This window comes from Drosophila simulans, chromosome 3L (assembly GCF_016746395.2).
Source record: "Drosophila simulans strain w501 chromosome 3L, Prin_Dsim_3.1, whole genome shotgun sequence".
In the NCBI taxonomy this organism is placed as follows: domain Eukaryota; kingdom Metazoa; phylum Arthropoda; class Insecta; order Diptera; family Drosophilidae; genus Drosophila; species Drosophila simulans.
The window spans coordinates 6,054,406-6,063,933 of NC_052522.2; the positions used below are offsets into that span (position 1 = coordinate 6,054,406).

The following is a 9,528-nucleotide window of genomic DNA, read 5'->3' on the forward strand; positions in this document are numbered from 1 at the left end:
TTCTGCTGTCCGTCTGTCTGTCCGTCCGTCTGACCAACCATCTGTCCGCCGCCCATTCAGCTGCCGTTTTGGCCCGGCTTTCGTTCGTTGCCAACTCACACGCACCTCACTTAAAAGTTGGCCAGACCGGCTTGAACCCGGTCTTTGGGATTCGGGTATGTAGGAATCGAGCTCGGTTTCGGTTTCGTTTTTTTTTTTTGTTGCTCATTTTTGGCTGCCGCATCAACTGGGTCTGCAAAATTAGCACTTGAGCGTTAATGGCAATGTTTTAATAGCTTACCCTGCCTGGCCATCACTTTTTTAATATGTAAATGTCACATTGCCGTTGTTTTTAAATTTCTGTTTATCATTTTAACTGCTTGTTTCGTAATATTTGCATTTGGCTAAAAATACTTCTGCTGACCACCTGACATTCAGAATCGTGCGTACAATTTTATTTTACCGCAGATTTCGACTTTATTGCCCAAATGCAACGCATATTGAAACACCAAAAAAAGACTGTGATGCAAAGATTTATTGCCTAGAATAACCATTAAAGAAAATTTTAGCTGCCTCAGCGAAATCTTTTCAAGAAACCGGAAAAATTGCTATTAAGTACCAAATTAATGTACGATCAGCAGAAGATGATAACAATCCTTTTTCTGATTTAACTGTTGTAGTATTAAATTACTTTAGAACTGCCTTTTTTTTAAATACGAAGATAATATTTTTATTTTAGATTTTTAGGCAGAAAATCAAATGACTTAGGCAAAAAACTTGATTTTTGAATAAAAATCAATATCATAACATACTCTTAGGCAACAAATTTTATTAAAAACTATTTGCTGAAATATAAGAAATTCCTAGAGAAAGCAACCAAATTTTAAATAAAATATCAAATTAGACTTTAAATACAAACAAAATTACAAACTTTTCGGCATCGAACCAACTTAACCAACCATTTATATGAAACCCTTACATACTTTTGGGAAAATGTTTTTACATTGATCGCTCATGTTTGAACTGTAAAACAAATTTTACTATATTTTACCGAAAATACAGTAAATTATGTTTCATGCATTTGTTGATTTTTAAACTAAATTATGCCAAAATAGAAAGATAAACTAAAAATAAAATAGACCGACACATTGAAAAACAGAATACATTGAAAAATGCATATGTAAGTTCAACATTTTGTCATTTTAAAATAAAGAAAATTTTTTTTTTATGAATAGACCGTTCTGAACCCTATTTATTTGAAACACTAACCACCTGTTAAATGGTTCATGATATACATATTTATAAAGCATCTCCATAATTTACAAATCACCATGACTTTATGCAACTTGCTAGTCAACGCAAATTTTCTTGCACAACAAACAAGTTTTCAGAGTTTTGATCGATTGTTTTTATTGCTAACAAAATTTAACATCTCATCTTATAACCTAGCCTAAAACAGTCGGCAATGCAAACTGTTTAAATAAATTCGTGCTGGATTGTAAATAATAATGTTTTCTGAGGTGTCTTATCCGGCCAGAGATGCAAGTGATTTTCCGGACAACTTGCGAACCTTAAGGCCCTGTTGACGGGAGGGACGGTGGTTCTTGGCCAAGTTGTTGGCATTCTCCAGATCCTGGGCAGCTGAAGTTCCACTCAGGACCTTGCCAACCTCATCACGAAAAGTTCCATCAGGAAGAGTGTAGCTGAACGTAGAAAAAGATAAAATTAGTCATCTCATACAATCAAAAATACTACATAATAGCTAAATGATTACATGAAAATTAGGTACTTTTACTTTATTATACTATCAGGAAAAGTTTCCTTTCATGTTTTCATATTATGTAAGGCTAAAGATAATGCTTAATGTAATTATGGCTAAACATACTTGAACTCGTATCCATCGCGGGTTGGCGTATAGCTGAACTGCTCGAGGGCGACATCACCCAGCTTGATATCGATGACAGTGCCAGGTGGAAAGGAGGCGTAGTTCATGTTGGCTCCAAAGAGGACGCAGGCCACCAGGAGGATCAAGGCCTGCACTAGTTTATTGTTAAGGCTCAGTCCACAGCGAGCTGCCTTGTTGCCATGCTGAATGCTGCTTGCCACCGAGGATAGACTCATATTGGATCGAAAGTTGCTGGATTGTGGTGATATACGAGTCTGGAAAAACACAACTTGCAACCAAGGCGGCTGGGAGCTTAATGAAGCGTCTTCATCGAGGCCCCTGGCCTAAGACACCTATGTGGATCCATAATGAGTTGTTGGTCCAAAACAAAACAAACTGCTGAGTAAGCTTTGGCCGCAGAGACGGGTTGCCCAATTTCTTGGAGCTGAATTGAGATTTGCATAACGAAAGCAATAGAGTTCCACGGGTCGAGCCACAATTTGGTGGCGACTCTCAAATATGTGCATTACATTTAAAGCGGCATCAAATTGGAAAACTAATCGACCTAACCCACGAAAGAAAGTCTGAGTTGGCTCAGCTGAGACTAATGTATACCCTATGCTTCAAAATTTTAATAACTGAAAATGCTAACCAAACTAACTATAAAGCTTATTTATACGTAATAATTTATATTTATAAGACAAGTAAAAAACAATCCGGCTCTTTACATTTAAATACACATTTTAAATATACCTGTGCATTTTTAAAACTTTTACAGAAAGTCACCAGCTTGATTGAGCTGACCGAAATAGTCCAAGCAACCCAAGCCGGTTGTACAGAAATGGTAACCCATTATTATGCTGATGATGTTGCAATCAGTCTATCTCGAAATGATTGAAGATTAACGAGCTGGCCCGAAGACATCTAAGCTTTTTCTAGCCAAGCCACTGTGGAAAGAGCTTTTAAGACACGCTTAATACACTGATAAATTATGCGGAATTTTAATTTTCTATCACAATAAAAATAAATATAATGGCTTAACTCTTATCCGGTTTAATTTTGTGGGCTGTCACATAGGGCTGAAAACCGTTTTTGTTGGCCTTATAGAGGACCTGGTACTCGTAACCATCGGCTGAGATGAAGCTGTATCCACCTTTATATTCCACAGGCTTTTGGGTTGTCACCTCCTTGGGATCCTGAACTGTTTCCGGTTTCACTGTGTACGTTATGGCCTCATTTCTCTGGTGACCATTTTCGGTGTGAAATCTGTTTTGAAATAATCATTTTAATTGTGGGTGCTGGATGAACTTCAGTAACCTTACCCGAAATGAAGCTCCTCCTCTCGCTCGCCTTTCTCCAAAGCCGCCGATGAAGCCAAAGCGATTAACGCAGTTATTATAAATATTTGGCTTAGCTGTATAAATATTACAAAAATTAGTAGTCAAAGATGGTGCATCTTGGAAATACTCTTACCAATTTCATTGCACTTTTAGCGTTTTAACAGGGGTTTTATTAAAATTAAGTTGTGATCAGAACTCTACGTTCTTGTCTGTGCTGTTGGCCGAAATCAACTGAAGATATTCTGCGAGATGAGCCAACCAGCCAAAATAAGTCAAAGAGATCGGAATAATGAAAACAAATATCTGCGCAGCCAGCAATGCCCGAAAGGGGTTACGTCATTGTTTATGGCCCAACTTTTGTTCTTAGCAGCCAAAAAATCGCAAAAAAGAAAGGCGAATTATATAGACACAACTGTTAAATACTCTTAAGGGGCAAATGTTAGTTTTATTGTATTTATTACACAATTGCTTTTCTATGTACTGTGTTTTTTTATTTTATTTTTATACATTTTTTAAAAATTGTATTATTTAATATCGTTACAGAACTCCAAATAAGACGATGAGACCCGAACCTGTTCAATTCAAGTTTAATTAAAGTCTTATTCAAAGGCTTCAAAACAAAACAATTGTGGTGCTAAAATGATGGTTGTTTATATGACGATGACCATTCTGAAATAAATTTGCTTTAACTGGCGATTAATTTAGGAATTCTATTTGTTAGCAATTCTTTTTGAAACCATTTAATGAATCAGCTCAAGCTAATCAGCTGGCCACCACATTATTTTAATATTCGCCATATAACTCATTTAATAGTGACGACAGTTGCTTAGATTCCCGCCCCTCACTTCACATCAAGGCTGTCATCGAGGGCCAGTGGCCAATTTATCAATGGACCTCATCTGAAAATGTTTATTTAAGCGATACGAGGAACTTAATCGGCCAACCCTCGCAAAAACAACGCCAAATCGCAATCAGATCGTTCCGCTCAGTCAAAATTCGCTTTATGAACGCGAATGCGGGCGTGGAATATGTGCCATCGGTGCGTGGCTAACTGGAAACCAAAAGCCGAGCAGCAAGGACCAAGGACCATGGACCGAGGACCGACAATTGTTGGTTTATGCAGCCGGTGCAGCAGCCGGCTATTCCTGGTCCTCCCCGGTGGTTGCTTGGTTGCTCCGAGCCCGCAGCTGGAACGGCCGGAACAGGTTCACAAAATCCGCACTCCACTCACGGACGCGAAGTCCTGAACTCGGAGTCCTGAGTCCTGGGAGCGCGTCAGCTGTGCGCCAGCACATTACAAGTAGGACAAGCTGCAAACGACATTGCCATTAGCTCGGCCTTTTCGTCGGTCCTTCGAAGGGGAAGGCCCGATTCTATATTAGCGGCATCCACGACAGGCACAAGCTGAGCTACCAAATGATAAACACACACATCAGCAGCCGCAACAAGGAGCACAGTGGGACCATTTTTTAAAAATATAAAAGATAAAAAACAAAAATTAAAAAGCTGTAATATTAAATTATTGTTAATAACAGATTACAAAATTTAGCATTACAGCTGTAAGATTAAGATAAAATTAAAAAGAAAAAAATGTTCTACATTTTATTAAAAAATATATTTTTAATTACAAGAAAAAAATCTGTTATGCTATTTTATATATATAACAATGAAATATTAGTAAGTCAGTTTTGTTTACGTTAAGGTAAGTTTATTTTTGTTCCTGACAACTCATTCATTAATCATTCCCACTTTATATTAACCTAGCACCACTGTGCACTAGCTGGCAAAAAGTTAATAGACGATTGACTAAAGCCGACATCCCTGAAGTTCGGTTTCAGTGGGGTGTTGTGCCCGAAGGTCCTGATTCCTGAGCGCTGAGTCCTGAGTCCAGGACTTAGCACCCCTTGGCAACAGGCAAAGTGCATTAGACAAGGGATCTTGCGGGGTTGGGTTAGGTTTTCCATTTTTGAGCTGGGATGGGTTGGGCATGCAGGTGTTGCCCGATCCTGTTGAAAATTGCTTTTGAATTAAAAGTTTTTGCTTGTGGCCGGGCGGGTTTTGTTGTTTTTAGCGATTAGCTGAAGGGGTGAAGGCTGCGGGATTTGGAAATCGAGATTGCACACTCAATTTATTAGCGCTTTGTCAGTCTCTCAACTAATCGGATGGCTCTGGGGATTTCTGCACTTGCACTTGCTGTGGCCCAGTTCTTTGGTTCTGTTTTCGTTTCCATTGTGTTTTCAATTTCAATCGGAAGCCGTGGCACGTGACTGCTCCACTGGGGTCATTGGGTGGCGGTCGACGAACCACCTGTGGCTGCTCATATAAAACCACAGAGTGCCGTTGAACAGCAGTCCACATTTGAAATCGAGATGAGACTGACCACATTGTTTTCCCTGATTTGCATCGCCATTGGCTACGTTCGGTCCCAACCGGCGGGCTATCCGAGTGCCCGTCCTCCGGCCACTTATCTGCCAGTCAAGCCACCAGCTCCACCGCCTCGCCCCCCTCCTCCGCCGCCGGCCAACAGCTACGGTCCTCCAAAGAAGGGAAATGGAAAGCCACCACCTGCTCCACCCAAACCCAGCTATGGGCCGCCACCCAAAAATGGCAATGGAAAACCACCGCCCAGTAACGCATACTTGCCACCAGGAAATGGCAATGGAGGACCTTCGGGAGGAGCAGGCGGCGGTGGTGGTGAGGATATACCCATCATCAAGCTGGAGTCCAAGGTCAACACCGATGGTTCTTATATGGTGAGTGAGCTATAGATTCTTAAAATATTTAATTATTATTTAAGTAAACCCTGTAGTACGAGTACGAGACTGGAAACGGAATAAAGGCCGAGGAGATGGGCTACTTGAAGAACGCCGGAGTGGCAGGGGCGGAGGCACAGACGGCGGAGGGTTCCTTTTCGTACACCAGTCCCGAGGGCCAGGAAATTTCACTGACCTACATTGCGGACGAAAACGGATTCCAGCCGCAGGGCGATCACCTGCCCACACCGCCACCCATTCCCATAGAGATTCAGGAAGCGTTGGACAAGCTGGCCGCCGGAGGTGGATGCCATGGATGCGATGACAACGAGACGGGAGGCAACGATGATGGCGGTGGAGGTGGCTATGTCTACCGACGAAAGTAAAATATGTCAACCATCTTTAAGAAGACTCTTGATCTCAAAATAATATTCATATTTGTATTGCAATGCTAAAAACTCGATGGTGATGGATTACATTTATTTACTAAAATATTAACTTACAAATAAGAAAACTATTTTATCCGAATTTTAACTGCAATCAGGTTGAAAAACCTTCGCTTGTAAAACACTTGTAATTGCCAATTAAAATGCTTTAAATGAAAACCCCATGGCGGCCTACTTACTGAGGACTAGCAAACACCAAGCCAAGAATTGGTCCTGGCCTGGTACACCTTGCTTCTGGCTGATTTGGCCACCAATACCCATCCAACCCTCTGCACCAGGAGCGGCGGCTGTGTGACTGGCAACACATGTTTTTTTCCCCCGTCCTGCGAATCGCTAGCCCAACTTTATCCTGTTGATCGCTCGACGAGGGGATTGTGTCGCAATAATGAAAACATTAGCCTCGTAGCATATTTGTCAGCCGACAGGAGCGGAGCTGCATTAGATGAGGGTTACGGAACTACGAAAAAGGGGCGCTGAAAAAAACCAACTGAAAAACCAGTTTAAAAGTGAAATGTCTTAAATATAATATTTAATTAAAATAAATAGAAATTAACAAAATAATATATGATGACTTATTTAATAAAATTAAATGTTTTCTATAAAACTTAAACTTTCTTAATAATAAATTAAAATTAACATGTAATAACATTTATATGTTTTCGTATGTTTTATGAAAACGTACTTCAAACATTCTTTAACTTTCTAAGTTTCTTACTTTAATTTCTTCCCTAAGTTACTAAATATTTTCAACTATATTTATTTCTTCGTAACATCGATTAACACCACTGACTCCGCACCACCGGCCGGAGAAGCAACCGTCGAGCCCAGAAATCACGACCCACCCCAAACCGCAAATAGTGAAACAATACACGCCAATATATTATGGCATTAGCATTATAGTGGTGGGATGCGGGGCGGGGTGGTCGTCCTGGGGGAGGGAGGGACCATGGGCCGAATGACATTGACGATGGCGAATGCGATTTGTATATGGTGGCATTATAGCAACAACAACGGGGGAAGTAACAACAAACGATCGTTTAATTTCAATTAAAAACATTTTCCTTGTGCGTAGCCCAAAAGCCAAAAAAGAAAGGACTCGTCGACGGATGAGGATGTGGGAGGGGGTACGTTTCGGGCACAGGAATACGCACACTTGCTACAGGCCGCTTAGCTTGGCTTAGTGCTCTGGTGATTGCGAGGACATGATGTTGCACTTGCCGAGCAACCACCAGGACGCACCAGGAACTCGAAAAGGGATGCCAAATGAGCCAGGGGGTTGAGCCGGCAAAGTGCGTAGCTATGTCGAGGCTATAGCCGGTGCCGGACTGGATTCTGGGCTGGGAATTCTTGCACTTGCCGCCAGCCGTGCCATTGTGACAATGCAAGGCCGTGGCAAATCCAAATCCGAAAAATAAGGGAGCAGGATGCGGATTGGGATGCGGATGCGGCGTGGTATAAAAACGCCGGTTCGCTTCCAATTGGAACGCAGAATCGAATTCGAACGCGAACGATGCACACGACAGCTCAACTGGATAGTCTGGAGCAGAAGCGCTCGGCCAGCCTGATCTTCCGGATTGAGCAACTCCTGCCCAGCACCAGCATCACACCGACCACCATGACCACTTCATCGACGGAGACCACATTGACGGCCACCACGAGCACCGCAAGTCCGGCCAAGCGGATGAGGATGAGCAACCCACGACCAGGTGTTTACACCTCGCAGTACACGCCCAAGGATACCTGCTCCATTGCCATTCCCACGTCGGCTCTTCTGGGATCTACGGTCATGCCCACGGATGGCGGCCGCTCCCACTGCCAGCTGTCCAATGGCGAACTGATCGTATCCGGCTCACTGTTGCGGCAGATCAAACTCTCCGAGGATGTGTATAGCTTCAATGCCATCTTCGAACTGCATGGTGGGCAAGTGCGCGTCCGTTTGGTCAGGGATGTAGCCCGGGAGGACGAGATCGTGGCCTGGTTCGGCGAAGAGTTGGTTCTCCTCATGGGCATTCCCTTCCTGACGCCCCTAAACATTCAAGGTAATTATTATATCATTTAATTTGTAATATTTTTAGTACTACATCAAATAATTCAAATACACAATTTAAATAATTGAAATCATAATTGATCATAATTGATATAAACATTAACCCCAATATTTACATCTAATTGCAGGAAACAGTCGCTACATGTGTCACCTGTGCCACTTGACCTTCGAGACACCCCACCCGCTGAAGATCCATTTGGCTCTGGGTTGTGGTCGTAGTGCCATGGACATCCTGTGGATGCGACTACACTACGCGCTGAAGGCGGCAGCAAGGAGTCATACAGAAACCCAGCACTCACCAATTCCGGCGACCTCGTCCACGTCTTCGGCCTCGCCCACCCATTCGCCACCGCCGCAGATGCCACCACGGTTCTCCGCCTTCCGTCCCATTGCAGCACTTACCCAGAGTATGCCCATGGTACCAGTAACCGCAGCAGCAACTCCTCTTTCCTACCTGCCCTCCATGTCGATGGCCACTGCACCGTTGTCAACGAATCCAATGAATGCAGCTGCCCAGATCGAGGCCATAGTCAGCAATATGGGTGCCTCCAAACAGGGTCATCTGTGCATCTACTGCGGCAAGGTGTACTCCCGGAAATATGGCCTGAAGATCCACATACGCACCCACACCGGATTCAAGCCGCTGAAGTGCAAGTTCTGCCTGAGACCATTTGGCGATCCGAGCAATCTTAATAAGCACGTGAGGCTGCATCTCCAGACGCATCCGAGTAGTTCCGCTGGTGGCGCCGATGGTGGAGCAGGTGGTGCCGACATGGATGGCGATGTGGACATCGAAGGGGAAACGGATGCGGACTACCAGTGCCACGTGTGCCATAAATCCTATCCACGCCGCAGGGATCTGCAGCGACACATGGAGACTCGGCATGGGGGACACCATTCCCATTCCGAGTCCCGGTCCAGCTCCACCAGCACCTCCAGTACAACCACAATGACCGCAACGGTGACCACATCTACGTCGAAATCCAGCTAGCTACTAGGTGAAATTTTCGTAGCACGCTTTTTGGGGAACAGCTGTGATATAGAAATAAAATTTTAAAATGAAATAAAAAATAAAAAT

At 43.2% G+C, this 9,528-nt stretch overlaps 4 protein-coding genes across 4 annotated transcripts; 2 read left to right on the forward strand and 2 right to left on the reverse strand.

Annotated features, from left to right (window-relative positions):
• Nucleotides 1-1,294: 1,294 nt before the first annotated feature.
• LOC6736990 lies at nt 1,295-2,228 on the reverse strand. The gene is made up of 2 exons (XM_002083801.4): nt 1,865-2,228; nt 1,295-1,682 (listed from the first exon to the last, which is right to left on the reverse strand). Exons 1-2 carry the CDS (start codon nt 2,098-2,100, stop codon nt 1,505-1,507), a joined length of 414 nt encoding a protein of 137 aa, XP_002083837.1. The 5' UTR covers nt 2,101-2,228; the 3' UTR covers nt 1,295-1,504.
• Nucleotides 2,229-2,837: 609 nt separating this feature from the next.
• On the reverse strand, nt 2,838-3,456 carry LOC6736991 (larval cuticle protein 65Ag1). The gene is made up of 3 exons (XM_002083802.4): nt 3,338-3,456; nt 3,187-3,278; nt 2,838-3,130 (listed from the first exon to the last, which is right to left on the reverse strand). Exons 1-3 carry the CDS (start codon nt 3,344-3,346, stop codon nt 2,902-2,904), a joined length of 330 nt encoding a protein of 109 aa, XP_002083838.1. The 5' UTR covers nt 3,347-3,456; the 3' UTR covers nt 2,838-2,901.
• Nucleotides 3,457-5,041: 1,585 nt separating this feature from the next.
• Nucleotides 5,042-6,557, forward strand: LOC27207930 (pupal cuticle protein 20). Its single transcript, XM_016183560.3, has 2 exons — nt 5,042-5,957; nt 6,014-6,557. Exons 1-2 carry the CDS (start codon nt 5,574-5,576, stop codon nt 6,341-6,343), a joined length of 714 nt encoding a protein of 237 aa, XP_016030616.1. The 5' UTR covers nt 5,042-5,573; the 3' UTR covers nt 6,344-6,557.
• Nucleotides 6,558-7,852: 1,295 nt separating this feature from the next.
• On the forward strand, nt 7,853-9,476 carry LOC6736992 (Krueppel-like factor 7). The gene is made up of 2 exons (XM_002083803.4): nt 7,853-8,442; nt 8,579-9,476. The coding sequence occupies exons 1-2, from the start codon at nt 7,914-7,916 to the stop codon at nt 9,439-9,441; spliced, it is 1,392 nt and encodes a 463-aa protein (XP_002083839.1). The 5' UTR covers nt 7,853-7,913; the 3' UTR covers nt 9,442-9,476.
• The last annotated feature ends 52 nt before the right edge of the window (nt 9,477-9,528 follow it).

What these genes read in the sequence shown, in the direction of transcription:
- LOC6736990 (XM_002083801.4), bottom strand. Translation starts at nt 2,100, where the DNA reads ATGAGTCTATCCTCGGTGGCAAGCAGCATTCAGCATGGCAACAAGGCA. An exon ending in CGCGATGGATACGAGTTCAA is followed by an intron (nt 1,683 to 1,864) that starts GTATGTTTAGCC and finishes TTCTACGTTCAG; the next exon opens with CTACACTCTTCCTGATGGAA.
- LOC6736991 (XM_002083802.4), bottom strand. An exon ending in GAGGAGGAGCTTCATTTCGG is followed by an intron (nt 3,131 to 3,186) that starts GTAAGGTTACTG and finishes ATTTCAAAACAG; the next exon opens with ATTTCACACCGAAAATGGTC.
- LOC27207930 (XM_016183560.3), top strand. Translation starts at nt 5,574, where the DNA reads ATGAGACTGACCACATTGTTTTCCCTGATTTGCATCGCCATTGGCTAC. An exon ending in ACACCGATGGTTCTTATATG is followed by an intron (nt 5,958 to 6,013) that starts GTGAGTGAGCTA and finishes TAAACCCTGTAG; the next exon opens with TACGAGTACGAGACTGGAAA.
- LOC6736992 (XM_002083803.4), top strand. Translation starts at nt 7,914, where the DNA reads ATGCACACGACAGCTCAACTGGATAGTCTGGAGCAGAAGCGCTCGGCC. An exon ending in GACGCCCCTAAACATTCAAG is followed by an intron (nt 8,443 to 8,578) that starts GTAATTATTATA and finishes ATCTAATTGCAG; the next exon opens with GAAACAGTCGCTACATGTGT.